Source organism: Maylandia zebra, linkage group LG8, assembly GCF_041146795.1.
Source record: "Maylandia zebra isolate NMK-2024a linkage group LG8, Mzebra_GT3a, whole genome shotgun sequence".
NCBI classification, from domain to species: domain Eukaryota; kingdom Metazoa; phylum Chordata; class Actinopteri; order Cichliformes; family Cichlidae; genus Maylandia; species Maylandia zebra.
The window spans coordinates 5,231,911-5,248,456 of record NC_135174.1 but is presented as its reverse complement, the minus strand read 5'-3'; the positions used below and the strand labels follow the sequence as shown (position 1 = coordinate 5,248,456).

General features: G+C 42.0%; 1 protein-coding gene across 3 annotated transcripts in view; it reads left to right on the top strand.

The window, feature by feature from the left end:
- Positions 1–16,546, top strand: part of LOC101476587 (putative uncharacterized protein MYH16) — a 61,283-nt gene that overhangs the window by 41,492 nt on the left and 3,245 nt on the right. For all 3 annotated transcript variants that reach the window (XM_076887213.1, XM_014411690.3, XM_004569669.6), the window contains exons 7-18: positions 6,308–6,364; positions 11,422–11,508; positions 11,645–11,890; positions 12,001–12,118; positions 13,248–13,375; positions 14,319–14,515; positions 14,623–14,755; positions 14,844–15,060; positions 15,148–15,284; positions 15,378–15,481; positions 16,056–16,248; positions 16,325–16,528. In XM_076887213.1, the coding sequence (XP_076743328.1) occupies positions 6,308–6,364; positions 11,422–11,508; positions 11,645–11,890; positions 12,001–12,118; positions 13,248–13,375; positions 14,319–14,515; positions 14,623–14,755; positions 14,844–15,060; positions 15,148–15,284; positions 15,378–15,481; positions 16,056–16,248; positions 16,325–16,528 (1,821 nt within the window). The remainder of the gene's footprint in view (positions 1–6,307; positions 6,365–11,421; positions 11,509–11,644; positions 11,891–12,000; positions 12,119–13,247; positions 13,376–14,318; positions 14,516–14,622; positions 14,756–14,843; positions 15,061–15,147; positions 15,285–15,377; positions 15,482–16,055; positions 16,249–16,324; positions 16,529–16,546) is intronic.

Here is a 16,546-nt window from a genome sequence, read left to right as displayed (position 1 = left end):
AAATGTTTTTTAAACTTCTTTTCGAAATCTTTGCATGTAAGGTCAAAAGTAGCATCACTAACTGGTGATACTTTCAAAGTGTTGTTGAGTTGAGAGTGAGCTTGTTCATTGTTCCGTCTGAGCAACTATAGGAAGTACAAAACCAAAACTATTTCACTGCATGCTAAACTGTGAGAAGAAATATTCCTTGTATTTATGTTAGGTTGTCTTGTGAAAATGTTGTTTAGTGATTGCTGCAGAAATTAGTCCTAAAACCACAAAATAAATTGGCCCTTTTTTTAATTCCAGCATTCCTTGTCCCAGAATCAAGGTTTGTTGAATGGGTTTTGATTTAGAGGCTTTAAATAATATGGTCTGTAGTTAAGACAAGCTTTACATATTTTGTTCTATAGGAACAAAAGCAAAAACTCTGCTTAATATGTTTATACAGAAATGGAAAAAATATCAAATGACCACCTATCATCCTTGTTCTGTAGCTCCATACAAGATCTTGCCCCTTATGAGGTGGACAATTATGATAAAGGTGGTGAATTGGCACTAAACTACATGGGAGGAGTTGTTAATAATAGGAAGACAGTTGGAACTGTAGTCACCATAAACATCATTAATAACAGGCTACATCATAATAGGTTGAAATCTTGCAGCACCTGCAAAATCCCACTCCTCAAGAACGCACATGTACAAGAGCATCCTGAGTTTGTCAGTGAACATCTAAAGGATTCTGGGCCTGGGAGAAGGTGCTATAGACAGATAAATACTAAATCAAGGTCTTTGGCATCAACTCAACCCACTGTGTTTGGAGGAAGAGATAATATGACCCAAAGAACATCATCCAAATATGTCAAGCATGGAATTGGAAATATTATGCTTTGGGGATGTTTTTCTGCTAGGTGTAAAGGACGACTTCACCGCAGTGAGGGGCCAATGAAAGCGGCCTTTTCTCAGCCAGAAAACCGAAGATGTGTCGTGTATGATCTTCCAGACCCAAATGACCCAAAACATACCCTGATGATGACGTTGGAGTAGCCTAACCTGTCTCTGACCTTAAGGATCACTTATTACCTAAAAACTTTAAGCGAATGCGTATATTTGAACCTGTATATATACTTCTGACACTGTGTGGATAGGAGAAAATTCAACATAAATTCAAACCGGTGCATCCAGTCATTGCATGTCTAATGCTGGAAAAAGAACAGTACAAATAAATGATGAAGTGTATATCACATCTTTTGTACTAGATTACTGCTGTGTATTGGCTAGGCATGATAAAGTTAGCAGCTTATCATAGGCTTGGCTTATGTGTCTTTGGGTTTAGAAAAAACAGCAACATTTTTCAGTATTCAGTATTACTTTCAGCAGAGTTCAACATCTGGAGAGATGCAAAGTTTCATGGAGCTTTCAGTGACTGTGACCGGTATATGGACTAAAACCACAGCGGCCTTTGAGTGCAACAAAAAAGTGCCACCTAGCTGAACCTCAAATTTCAACAAAGCTAAAGGAAAAAGCCATCCCAGTTATTAACGAGTAATCTTTGGTGAGGCAGTGGAAAATCACCACAGCAGTGAGTGTATGCTGTACCACTAAAGACGGTGCAATTTAACTAACCATCTTTAGGATTGCAGGCACTGCAGAAGCAAGGGTAGAATAGCTATTTATTGTATGCATTATATTCTCTGCCAATCTGGGAAGTATATACTAATGTTTTTCTGCTGAATCTTTCAATGGCATGCAGATAAAATCAAACAAGTCTGAGAGCTTTTATCTGTGTCACTGGTGCATGTTGCAGATAATGTGTTTTGTCTGTGTCTGTCGTTGAGTTCAGAGAGAGAGGGAGTGTTATGGGTTCAGGTGGTGCTTCTCTGTTCTGCCAGTGCCTCTGGGAGCCTGATGTTTCCTCCAGAGTTTGTCAGTAGTGAAAATAAAGAGCTCCTTTGTATCTAATTTGAGGAGTGAAGGACAATCCATGTGTCTTTGAGGGTGCACATGTTTTCGCATGTAGCTTTGGCATCCTCTCACAATGAAGCTATTATATGTAAACTTCTCCTACTGATGAAGATGCAGGTGGACAGGCCAGCCAGCTGGACATCACCCACTGAGGTCTTTCCTTTGACGTAAAGGTTGCATGAATATGTCCACGCAAGCTGCTGCAGAATCAAAGAGACCGCTTTGTCTGTCGCTGATGATGAAGCCGCCTCTCCCTCTGTAGTATGCTGTAATTCAAAGCAGTTGGCCTAAAGAGAAAGCAGCCATGCAGCCTTGATTTCTTACAGCAAACGAATCCTTTTTAGCGGTTTTATTTAGGGTTGTAAAACAGTTTACACTCAGTCACAATCTGAGGGTTATCACAATCTGTGAAGATAAAGCTCATTTTGTTTTTTTGTTTGGTCTGTAGCAGATGTTTTGCTGAAGGTGTTAGATCAGATTGGGCCACAGCGGTGATGAGAGTCTCGTATCCAGATTACGCTATTCAAGCTTTCTATTGTCCTCTCCCTTATAGCTACATATGCTTGTCTTGTGTATAATATGGGATCATGTGCTTTTGTGTCATTTGAAACATAAAGCATAGAATTAATCTTAGTTTAAACTGATAATACAGTCACAATACCATATTTTGTTTGTAGACTGATCACTACTGGAAAAACTTTTTTTTTCTTGTTTTTCACCCCTAAAAACACGAGCTGTGTGTACTAAGAGTCATTGTTTTGCTAAGAGGTGTTTCTCAGACAAATGTTCTGACAAATGAGCACCTGTGGTGAACAAGTCTTACTTCATACTTAGTACCAATAATTTCATCTATATAAATATAAAAAAAATAGTTGGGACCATGTCTGTGGAAGCTGTCAGCAACAAAAACTTTACATCTGGAGTCTGTAGGTGGCCATCTGGTGGCATTTAAAACAACAAAGCATGCAGATTCCTGCACCATTGCCGTGATCTGAATTATGCTAGTGTGTGCGAACAGTATAGATGCAGGGAAGGCCTCCCAGTTGTTCAGCTGGGGGGGTCTCACAGGATATCACTGCCCACACTGCTGACCATCCCCTCTGACACAAGCATGGAGACATCTGCACTGAGGCCACATCTGATTGCAATTTATAGACAATTATTATGGTTTCAGATTGAAGAGGGGAAAAAGAAAACCGTAAGCACAAGCAATTATGGAGATCAAACCCTGCAACCATTCTCAGCAACAACGGCCTAATTCTGTTGTTTCCAGCTCACTGCTTCAAGACTAGAGACATCTTTGTGGGTTCATTTAGAATCAGTGTCTAAATTCTTCCTGCTACACATAAGTGGCCAGAATTACCCATGTAGCCTGGCTCAGACTTCTTAACACTCTTGGTGCACGATGTGTTTTTTACAATTGTATTAGAGCCACAATGTTTACTTTGAGGGTGGTTTGAGGCTCTGGAAAAGAGGAATTTAACAAGAAACATATTTGAGTGGGGAACTGTCAGTGAGAGAAAAAGAGGCTGTGCATGCATAAGGGGGTGTGGACAGTAAAGTGCCGGAGGGGATCGACAGTGAAGGTATGTGTGTGTGTTTGTGTGTGTGCGCACGTGCGTGTCTCAGTGTGTGGGACACTCAGTCAGTCATTCAGTTGGGCTGCTGCTGCCTCACGATGGCTGTTCTCTCTGCAGAGGCGCTCCGCTGGCACGTGAGTTTTTATTTCTGTGTTTCTGTTTAAACGTATCAAAAATGATAAAAGGAATAAGTTAATGTCTCTGTGTGTTGCTTTTAGGCATTTAAAAATATTCTGTTGTTTATAATCAAAGATGGCACAAGTACAGGCGAGCTCTCCAGCTCTTGTCTGTACACATAGTTTACAGTACGTTTGTTATGGTTTGTTGTTTGGGGAGATTTAGGCGCTGTGGCTTTCACCACTTGAGTGAAGTGGAGGTGTTGTTGCTGTGAGTGGCCCTGGGCCATCCGGCATGTCAGACACACTTCCTGACATTGAAACATAGATACAAATTGTAGATAACCAAGAGCATGACTCATCTTGGTAGAGTGCAGCCGTGCTGGGAAGCGAGCAATAAATTTTTATTAGTAATAAAAAAAAGCAGTTTTGGCATGACATAAGTGGAACAGAAATCATCTGTGGATGATATACTTCTGTTAGATCATTCTGATGATTTTGAACAGAATCCAGTAAAATGAAATTCAAAGCGCAGTAGGTGTACACAGAGGGTTCTACGTATACTGTAAGCTGTGGTAGAGGGAGTTGAGTTTTCACTAAGAATAACAGTTTGTATCATGGGAGGATCTTTACCATAATAAAATGTATATAAGTGTGTAAAATGCCTTGAGGCAACTGTTGTTGTGATTTGGTGCTATATAAATAAAAGTGAAATGCCTTAAGAGGACACTGGATATTTAAAGTTCAAAAGCAAGAGTGTTTAAAAAAATGACACTATGTTTTCTATACATTATAACATATTTAGTGCCGTTAGCCTGTGCTGAGGTCTCATGAACCTGCTGGGAAGCTCATATTTTATTACACAAGTGTGTGTCCTGTCCTTCTTTTCCCCGTTGACCTCCAAACCGGATGGAGCAGATAGTAAAATGGGAGTTTTCCTTCCCACTGTTACCAAATTCATGCTCATAAGGAATTGTTTGATGACTGGGATTTTCCCTGTAATATTTTGGAGTCTTGACCTTAGAATATAAAACGCCTTGAGGTGCTTCTGCAACTGATTTGAATTGAATTGCATGTAAAAATCAAACGTATCATACAATTCACATTCGCATTTTACATGCAATCATAATAATTTCTCCTCATATCTAAATGTAAACTTACATGAAGTGATTGAACAGAGTAGATATTCCTGTTTTTGTTCCAGGATTGTTTACGCTGCATAATTAAATATATTGTTGTATGCTGTGCGTGTTATGGGCTCACACAGAGCAACAAACAGTTATGGCCACATTTATGTCAATGGTTAATTTAGATGTCTTTGGACTGTGGGAGGAAGCTGGAGTACAGTGAGTATGCTGACACAGGAACAACATGCAAAATCTGCCCAATATATTTTGGATATTCATTTATTATTTTTATGTTGGGCCAATAAGCTCATTATTTTATTTAAACCCAAAGTTAGATAGATAGATAGATAGATAGATAGATAGATAGATAGATAGATAGATAGATAGATAGATAGATAGATAGATAGATAGATAGATAGATAGATAGATAAAACCCTCAGAGGAAGTGCATAACATGAAGAACTTGAAGGGTGGTTGTTTGGCACTGATCGACATCCTTTACCTGTACCAACTATGCACGATTGTCATTGTTCTACATAACTATGGCTTTATAAACACAGTATCCTCTGCGATGAAATAGCTGAGTGTTCCAAAAATAACTGAAAATGCTTTGGTTATTTTCAGAGGTGGTCAGTTCACTGTAAAAAATAGTGCTGTTGTTGGTTTGCAAGGAATAAAGAATGTGTTGTGTAAAGGAAGCGGTTGTGCGTATTTAAAGATTTGTGTCATCATTAAAATGTTTTAAAAACCCTTGAATTGAGATGATGAAAGCAAGTTGTCACTTAGAATATGTGCAGTCATTTATTTAAATACTGTATATTCAAGGTAGATGCATAGTTGTAATTCATGCATGTGCATTAAATGGTACATATTAGTCATTCTTCATGATGATAACATGCTTGCATGGGAAGTAATTCAGCTGCTGTTGAAAAAGGTTACAAACCTGGAAGGAATAAACCTTACAAAATATATAGAAGACACCTGAAAATGATTTTGACTGATAAAATACTGCATGTATTCAGACCTTGATGCATCACTTACTTCAGGCCAGGACCATAAAACCAAGAGCAAAAAAACCCCAAAACAGAACAAAAAGAAAAAACACAACAAAAATTCTTCGAATTTCATGGAAATGGCAGTGCTGATGATTTTTGGTCTCGGTGACCGGACATAGCACACCCAGCCTGGGGTCAAAATACAGATAATGACGGTGCCTACAGGACATTCTTGCTCTAAATTGCTACCTGAGGAAAAAAGCCAGAGGCGTGCCAAATCCCTACAGAAAGTGGAGTGTATGAGAAGGACTCACCACACACACAAGTGCTGCCTTGAAATAGCAAACAGTCTGTGGAGATGACGCCCCGTTTGTTCTCTGTCAAAATTACACATGTACTGTGAAAGCAGAGGAAATATCCTCCCCATGTTTTATTGTATTTTATTAGTTCAATGTTCAGGCCTGTGGTACTGAAAGCAAATTAAGTTTTCTTGTTTTGGTTTTTTTTAAGTATGCACCTTCATCCATTTCAATATCTCTCATTAGGCTCGCATCGAAGAGCTGGAGGAGGAGCTGGAAGCAGAGCGGACCATGAGAGCCAAGGTACTGTATATCTACACACTTATGAGGAACTGTGTGGCTTCGCTCTTTAGTGCACATGAAACAAAGAGCAGTTAAATCTGTCTGTCCTTCTTTGGGGTAGATAAGAGGAAACCAGATAACTTGGTTCGGCTCTAATGTTCAGGCCTGTGGTGCTTAGAGCAGTTTAAAGATTGAAGGGGACGGTAAATGAAGAAGAACAGACGAAAACAGTGCTGATGTGCTGGCAGCTGGTGGGGTACATGTGCTGGTGCTGTGCCTCTGGTCACCCCAAACTATCTGCACCTGTGATAATAAAAGGGGGTTGAAGAGACCTTGTGTTTCTGATTAACATAGAGGGAACCCATAGGCGTGGAGGGAGCCCCGACGTCCTTTTTCCTTTTTCTTACTTTCCCAGATCGTTCTCTGTCTTCACACACCCATATCAGTGCACCTTCTGTAAGCCCTTTGCCTTGCTCCTTCAAGTGGAAGAATAGGGCATTTTTTCCATCCATCTTACATTTGACTGCAATAAAGTGTCCCAGATGACTTCTTTCTAATGCATAACTTTTTCAAAGGAGCATGTCTTTGTCATAAAAAGCTGATACCAAGGTGGCTCTTTAAGTGCTTGCTGTTTCAAACAAGGACTTATAGTATGTGTGTGCTAGCATGACTTAAGAGCGTACTGTAGTTACAATAGGAAAAGGCAGAAATGCAAAGGCATATATTTCACTCCAAGTGGCAAATAGAGTGACAGCTGGCCTGAGGGTGTGTTTTTCCCCACTCTGGGTGGTATTCTTAATGGTGCTAGCTGAGACCCCTTCAGCCTCTGAAGCTGCAGAGCAGCGAAGAGGCAGGCAGAGACATGCAAGGTCTTTATCTGTTCCTCCGTCTTCAGAGCAGCTCAAATACAGCATACCTTTGCTGCAGACAGGTTCGCTATTGTTAGGCTCTGCTCCTCGGGTCGCACTGGGGAGATAGAATTATGAGATAGAGGCTGACAGACAGCACTGTTTTTTCTAGGATCCTCTCCCGTCTGGAATGCCATGCGGTTTTACACACACACGCTCACACGCACACACGCTCACACACACTATATAATTGTAAAGTAGCATGTTCTCACACACCCAGGAACACACATAGAACACACATAGTATGCATAGCATTCAGTCAGTACACAAACACTTTATCTTTAAACTGGAAATCACACATTCTCCATAGAAACATGAACAACAAAAATTAACTTAAAAGTCAGGTGACTACGTAAAATATGAAAGGGGTTATTTATATAAGCTCTCGGTTATTATCCAGTTTAAGCTTAAGGGTTGTCAAATTGTTTAGCTCCTTTGCTTTTTATCTTGGGTTTACTAAGTGAATCCTTATAGTTTTGATGCAGTCAGGAATTAAAACAGATAAGTATGACCTCACAATTATCTTGCCAAAGACGCAACTTTAAATTGTTTTTCACTGTTTTTGCTTGCGACAGATGCCCAAAGTAGCCAATTCATGGAAACCAACAAGCTACCAATGTCTTGATAGCTAATATTGCTAATTTATTAGCAATTAAAGTCAAATTTATTCAGTATAATTTTTTTAATATCTGATGCAGATGATGTCCTAATGTGAAAAGTAAAGCTGCTTCACGATTTAGGAGCAGCAAGCTGCAAATGGCACTTGATGCTATGCTTAAAACCCCCAACATTGCCATTCTTTACTAAGTCTAATATTCTGCTCTGGGTACTCGCTAACATTTTTATGAGATTAGATCTGATCAGATCAGAGCCAAAATAATAAATTTGCTTGGTTCTTGTCCCAGATGTTCCCTCGCCCCAGCAGATATTGTGCCTCACCCTATCCATAACATCATCCTCTATCACACCAAACCTCTGCATATCCTCCTTCACTATATCCATATATCCTTTGGCCAGTATACCCACAATCCCACTCTGCACATCTAAAAACAACCTCAACCTTGTCTCCCTTAACTTTGTCTCCAAACTGCTCAACCTGAGCTGTTCTTCTGACGTACTCATTTCTCATCTTGTTCACTCTTAATGAAATTCTGAACATCTTCAGCTCTGCCTAGCCTCACCCTCTCCAAACATGTCAAACTGTCCATCATAATTGGAACCAAGAAGGAGCTCACCAGTTCTTTGATATAATCTTACCTCCATCTTTCACTCCTACCATACATATGTCCTGCACCACCCTAACATACTTCTGTGCCATGCAGTCTCACAGCTCCTCTCTTGGCACCCAATCATATGCTGTCTCAGAATCCACAAAGACAAAGACACCTTTTCAGTACTTCTCCATGAACACTCTGAAAGCAAGCATCACACCTGTAGTGCTCTTTCGGGGCATGAAGCCATACTTCTGCTCCCTGATAGCCACACCTCTATTTAAGCTAGGTTCAACGACTCTTTCCCATGGCTTCATGGTATTTCTCATCAATTCTATCCCTCTGTAGTGACTCCAGCTCTGAACATTACCCTTGTTCTTGACAGACTGAACTGGATGGCTTTCCCTGAGATTTAAAAATTTTATTAATGGCATTTACATATTTGCTGCATAGTGAATGTACTTATACAAGCTTCTGGACAGTCAATAGCTATTGTTTCCTCTTTTTGGGATAGCACATAATACTGCTGCCATGTAACAAAAAGCTTTGTGGTGGCAGATTAGAAATCACGAAGGCAAAAGTTTCACACAAACATTTTTAAAAGGCAATTTTTCTACCCTTCAGTTTCAATCAAATCCCAACATTGAACATTGCTGACCTTTTTGGTTGGATTGTGTACACCAACCATTGAATTACTTGAAATACCGGACACGTGAACTACAGCCCTGAACTTTTCGAGACATTAGCCAACAGATGGGTGTGTGAAAATTAAGATCTCTCTCACTTTCTGATCGCACATTGGCCAGCTGTCTTGTACATGTGATATCCAATAGGTGAACAAGTAGACATCATGTGACTGAAATCAAGCAAAGTGGACCGAATGTTACATCTCTGAGGAAAAAATAAGTCATGCTAAACTGTCACTAGCAGGACTTTCATTGAAATTATCTCATTTTTGTGTTAAATTGGTCCCTGCTTGTAACTTACAGAAGATGATGGACATGTTGTATTGTATAAAGACTAACTTTGGAGAAAGCATTTGGCTCTTTCAATATATACTTACTTACTATAGCATATATACTTCTCTAATATAGAAAAAGAGACGTATACAAACCTGTATCTTTTTGGACAATAAGATTAAAACCATTGAAGTAAACATACATTTAGTTTTGTTTCAGGATAGAACATCTCACCAGTCAGGGGTTTAGTTTTTGGAGACTGAGTAAATGAACACTAGAAATCACTTATGCAAACACAAATTGGCTGACTGCACAGAGACACACTCCTACTCCTTCATGCTCTTGTGCAAATGAAGATAAATCTCCTATCTCTAACAGAAGGGCACTTTAGGAGCACTGACCTTCCATTCCACCTCCGCACAGTGTTAACCCTCGACACAGAGCCAGCGTGTGGACACAAAGGGCTGGGTTCAGGTGTGAGCTGTTTTTTGAAGATTTAGCTGGAGGAGTAGGGGGTGGAAGAGGAGGCCCCCAGTGAGAGTCATCTATTTTCTGGCTGAAGTGTGCTGACGGCCGTGCCTCATTGCTTCCATCAGGGGGCCCCGAGACTCCAGCTTTTGTGGATCAGTCTCAACATCTACGGCTGTCGTTAAACTGGCTGTAAAACACGTGTATAAAAAATAAGTGTTTTTAATTACAGAGCACCAGTTGTTGTTTGTGCATATAATGGACCAGTATAATAAACTCATTCCATGTGTGCTGTTCCATGTTTGAGCATGAGATGAGGGTATGTACTGTCAAGTTTTATTACACTGTGTATAAACTGATATATAATCAGTTTTCTTCTACTAGTGGAGCCGAGATTTTGTTTGTAGAAGGTAATCATAGTTAATGATCTTATGTGTCTCATAATGTCAGAACATATCTATTCTTAGTACTTTATTTATATTATATCAAAAGCGTTACCAGAAATCTAGAAAAAGTTTGGGTATATATGCTGATACTGCTTCAGTAAGCCACTTAAGTTTTAGGACTTTTTGGTTGTTGTCAATCCATCCATCTTCTGTTTATCTAGTGCTGGGGGCTGCTACCTAAGTATATAAGCCAAAACGTCCCTGTCCTTAGCCACCATCTTTAGCTTATCCAGGGGGAACCAAGGTATTCCCACGCCAGCCAAGAGATGTAATCTCTCCAGCGTGTCCTGGGTTTGCCCTGAGGCCTTCGCCTGGTGGGTGATGCCTGAACCACCTCAGATAGCTTCTTTCTACTCAGAGCCCCTCTGAATAACTGAAATCCTCACCCTGTCTGTAAGAGAGACACCAGCCACCTGTCAGAGAAAGCTCATTTCTGGTGCAGGTATCCACAATCTCTAAATCAACAGCTTCACTTTTACGCTCGTCCACATCACTGCAGCTGTGGCCCCAATCCGTCTGTCCGTCTCCCGCTCGCTCTTAAACAACGACCTGAGATACTTGAACTCCATCACTTGGAGCAGCAATTTGTCCCTGACCCAGAGAGGACGCTACAACCTTTTCCAGCTGAGGACAGAGGCCTCAGACATAGAGATGCAGATTCTCATTCATTTCATTAAGTCCTTCAGTTTTCAGTAGATATAATGAGAAAGGAGTCACTGGTAGTGAAAGGAGTCACTGGTAGTGAAAGGAGTCACTGGTAGTGAAAGGAGTCACTGGTAGTGAAAGGAGTCACTGGTAGTGAAAGGAGTCACTGGGAGGTAACTGTAGAGTTTCTCTGGTTTGAATCCTTTAGCTTCCTTTTGCCCATTATTGTTGCTTTATTACTGATGAGTGGTTCAAACCAAAACATAGTAAGAAGAAGGGTGAATCAAAGTGAGGTAAAGAGCCAAAGTATAAAGAGTATAAAGGGTTTCAGATCCCATAATGATGGACAGATAGCCACGGCACTTTTACCCAGAAATCTTTGCATTATATTGTATAATTTTGTTGTCTGATATCCTTCTTTAACTGTTGTGTTCATGGCAGGTGGAGAAGCAGAGAGCTGATCTCACCAGAGAACTGGATGATCTCACAGATCGCCTTGAAGAAGCAGGAGGAGTCACCGCCTCACAGGTAAACTACCAGTACACAAACACTGTCGAGCTGCACACTTCTGGACTACATAATTTCCCTCATAAATAATCCCAGATTGTACAGCTAAATGCCCTAGAAAATCTAACTTAAATGACTTCCTGTGTGTGTCGAACAGATGGAGGTGAACAAGAAGCGAGATGCAGAGCTGCAGCGCCTGAGACGAGACTTGGAGGAGTCCTCTGCCCAGTCTGAAGCTCAGGCTGTGTCTCTGAGGAAGCGGCACAGCGACGCCGTCACAGAGCTCACAGAGCAGTGTGAAGCTCTGCAGAGGACCAGAGCCAAACTGGATAAGGAGAAGCAGAACCTGAGGATGGAGGTGGATGACCTAGCTGCTTCACTGGACAGTTTACAGAAGGCCAAGGTCAGGATCTGAGATCACATGGACCTTATCTGTATTTTGAACAAGACAGCAACGTCACAGACTTTTGTGATGAGCGTGACCTAATGTGCTGTGATGTTACTGTGCCCCAGGCATCCTCTGACAGCCAGATGAAGAAGCTGGAGGAGCAGCTGTCTGAGGCCAACAGGAGAGGAGATGACCTGCAGAGGACGCTCACTGAGATCAGCGTGGCCAAGAACAGGCTCACAGGTAAAACAATGTTACACCTGTGGGACATGAGCAATTACAGAAAGTCATTCAGAAATCCCATTGTCCCATCCTGTCAGTGGCTGTGGCTCAGGCGTTAGAGCAGATCAGCTACTCACTGGAAGGTTAGTGGTTCGATCCCAGTCTGCATGCCTAATGTCCTTGAGCAAGGTACAAACCCAGTTGCAAGTTTTCTTAATCAGTTTCTTTCTGTCTTACAAGTAGGCAAAGCTTGATGCATATACTTTAAGGTTAAAGTGATCTTCTCCGGGATGTTACATGCAGCCTTAATTCACTAAAACTGGCTCCCAGTAGATTTTGTGCATGTAAAAATAATATATTTTGATGACAACTAGTTAACGATTGACACAAAAGACGGTGGTGGTATGAACTCATATTTCATATTCATATTTTAAGAATAAAAAAGATCCGTTGTTGGGAAAAAAGACTGTCAGTAATTTCTAAAAAATTTTTGAGTAATTCTTTCTTTTATATTTTGCCAACGACAAACCTGACTGACTAAGCCCTCCTGACCACTTGTCCTCAGGAGATTTGGGAAAAGATCTAAAAAGCAAACTATTTAGGCAGAAAACGAATGTGTTGTTAGGATAAGATCAAGTATGCATACGTACATTTTAATTACATTAAGTTTACCAAAGCAGGAAGGAAGGTCAATCAAAATTAGAGCAAATCCCAAATGAGAGTAAAGCACCAAAAAACTGCAGATGTGTCCTCTAATGCAACACGATCACATCTTTCATTTAAGACTCTGAGGACCTTGTCTCCAGGTTTTCTAGTGAAAATGTCTCCAAGAAGTCTCGCAGAGACACTGACATGGTGTCTATTTGACACAGCATTTTATGCTACACTAAGACATTACACAGCTCTTTTTGCATTTCTCCCATGTGAGCTCATAATAATATGAAATATTTTGTTTCAACCACTGAAATAAAATAAATGTAACTTCCTGGAAGATGTGTCTTTGCTTTGCCACCACGTTGCTATTCTATATGAACGTCTTAAACTGCATCTGCCTTTTGTAGCTAAATAATCCCATTGTTTGTGTATGGTGCCTGAATTCTGCTGCATGCTACAGTGCATCATTAACCGGTGCTCCTGTGTGTCCTGTCAGCTGATAATGCCGACGTGAGTCGACAGATGGAGGAGGCAGAGACCAGAGTGAGCCAGCTGACCCGATCCAAGACTCTCCTCCAGTCACAAGTGGAGGAGCTGAAAAAACAGCTTGATGAGGAGGTCAAGGTCTGTGTTTTGAACATAAAGCAAAAACACATACTTTTTGTCTGTTTTGCAGTTTAAAGTAGGCTTATTCAATAGAGTTAGTTACACAAACTTAGTATTTAAAACGTTTCTACTATTATAGCGTGTTCTGTGAATGTGGTTGCCTTTGTGAGGCTATTAGACTGATTGTTTTTGGTAAGATTTGGGAGAGAGTCTGGAGAGGTGGAGATGTGTGCTGGAGAGAAAGTCAGAAGAAGCAAGACAGAATCTATGTGCATGGGAATGAGAGCGAGGCAGGTGGGATGCTGGAGACACAAGTGCAGAGGTATTGTAGGTGGATGATTTTAAACACCTCGGGTCAACCATCCAAAGTAACAGGCAAGTGCACCTCTACTGTGCACAGGAGAGGTGAAGAAGAAACTGCAGACAGGATGAAGCAGGTGGAAATGAGTGTCAAGGTTGATTAATGGACAATCTTCGGATTTAGTCGGCCTGGTGAAAGGTAATGGGGAAGTGTGAGTGTGAGCCTCCTAGTCTAAGAAGAGTATTATGCATGCAATCATAGATGATCAGAATCAGAATCACCTTTATTCGGCTAAGTTTGTGTACACAAACAAGGAATTTGACACTGGTACACTTTACTCTCAGCATATGAAATGTTTCAAATATGCAATTTTAAATATGCAGTATATAGACATACAAATAGTGAGTGTAATCAAGAAGAGACAAAAAGATGGGCAGTACGAGTGAAGACTAACCGACACCTCTATGTCCCAAACGGATGTGTCATTTTATCAAAGCTTTGTACGTTAGTTCAGCTTTTATATTGTGCTTGTTCTCCAAACAGGTTAAAAAACCTTTTAACAACCATGAGTGAAGTGAGTCAGTGTGTTAGCACAGATTTGTGTTACATTTCTGGGCTTTACACTGTGCTCAAAGTGTGTCTCTTCGCTGGTGTTGCCAGTGTAAGCAGGGGGTCAGCAGCACTCTGAGCTCAGTGCGGCAGGACTGCGAGGTGCTGAGGGAGCAGCTGGAGGAGGAGCAGGAGAGCAAGCAGGAGATGCAGCGCCTCGTCTCCAAACTCAACAGTGAGGTGACGCACTGGAGGACCAAACACGAGGCCGACACCATCCAGCACGCAGACGAGCTAGAGGAGACCAAGTACGTGGTGTTGATACTGGCAGCTATCATCTTCATCTGACGAGATGTGATGCCTTGAATTGAGCCTGTAATGTGTCTCAGAAGTCCAAATCATACGTGTGTCACAGGAAGAAGCTGGCAAGCAGGCTTCAGGAGGCTGAGGAGGCCGTGGAGGCCACCCAGGCAAAATGTTCCTCACTGGAGAAAACCAAGCAGAGGCTGCAGGGAGAGGTGGAAGAGCTCTGTATGGACCTGGAGAAGGTAGACAGAGCGGCTCGTTATATACTCATTTATTTGATGCCTTGCCATAAAGCTTTGGTGTTATAGCAGTGTATGGTCCCTGCCTTAGGCCAGCAGCTGTGGGCAGGCTCTGGATAAGAAGCAGAGGGTCCTGGAAAAGCAGCTTGGAGACTGGAAAGAGAAGTGTGAGGAGCTGGTGGCCGAGGTAGAGGGCTGCCAGAAGGAGAGCAGGCAACATGCCAGCGAGCTCTTCAAACTCAAGACGGCTCATGAAGAGACTCTGGAGCAGCTAGAGGCTCTGCGCAGGGAGAACAAGGCCTACCAGGGTATGACGGCACACATGTGAGGGCTGAATGAACATACAGCTGCCTGTCTTGGATTGCCTCATATGCAACTTCTTCTTTGTCCCACAGAGGAGGTAGCAGACCTGACAGAGCAGCTGTCCGATGGAGGCAAGAGCGTGCATGAGCTCCAGAAAGCAAAAAAGAAAATTGAGATGGAGAAAGAAGAGCTCCAGGCCTCGCTGGAGGAATCTGAGGCCGCACTGGAGGTGAGTGCTTTATCAAGTCTAGATTTGCTCCAATATTTGAAGCTTGTCATTTGTAAATTGTGCGTTTCTTCTTCATTCCTCCCATTTTGCCAGGCTGAGGAGACCAAAGTGCTGAGGCTGCAGCTCGAGTTGTCTCAGGCGAAAGCAGACCTGGAGCGCCGACTACAGGAGAAGGAGGAAGAGGCGGAGGCTGCGAGGTACCTCAGCTTCCTCTCATCCTTCATGTTTCTCTGCATTCTGTTTTTCTCCACCATAATGTTTCTTTTTAAAGTTTGCAGATAATACACAGTTACACATGACACTGGAACAGGGTTTAGTCTATTTAAACTTTGGGTAACTTTCCCCCTTGATGTGGTTCGTTTGTGCAGAAGTGAACATGGTAATTGCACTCTAGTGCAAACCAAATAAGCCACACTGAGACCCTTTGAAAGAGGTGCTCGTGGTCTAGTCCAGCCAAATCTAGAGCAGCTGGTTTTTGGTAAGAGCCTTGATCCAGCCCAACTACCAGGTGTACGCTCCAAGTCCAAGTGGCTAACTCTGATGAGCATAATCATTAGCTTCTTAATTTGTTTACTTAAGTAAGCATCTAAATCTAGAACAGAACTTTTTCTCAAAGTTTTTATGAAAGCTAAAGATTCATGAACACAGAGGAGAATGAACAGAACCCTTAAGTGGCCATTAGAGCTCATTTTTGGCACTTATATGCCATCTTTATTTTGCTGTTTATCTAAGACAATGTTTTTCATCTTGTTCCCTCATGCCCAACGTTAGAAAAAGCCACCAGAGGGCGTTAGAATCCCTGCAGGCCAGTCTGGATGTAGAGGTGAAAGGGAAGTCGGAGGCACTGAAACTGAAGAAGAAACTGGAGGCTGACATCAATGAGCTGGAACTGCAGGTGGACCTGCTCACCAAGAGCAACACAGAGCTCAGCAAGAACAGCAAGAAGATGCAGCAACAGATCAAGGTCTGCTCACAACATTCGGCAAGTACAGTAAGTGTTTTCTACACCACCCTGCTCACAGAGCAAGTGTCTGTCACAGGAGCTGCAGGCTCAGCTGGAGGAGGAAGTGAGGAGCCACGAGGAGTGCAGGGAGGAGCAGGTGGCCATGGAGCGACGCTGCTCTCTGCTGGTCAGCGAGGGTGAGGGGACCCACGCGGCCCTGGAGAGCGCCGAGAGGGCCCGAAAGGCTCTGGAGATAGAACTGCAAGAGTCCGGGGAGAAATACAGCGATCTCAACAACCAGGTATTACACAGTGCCTCC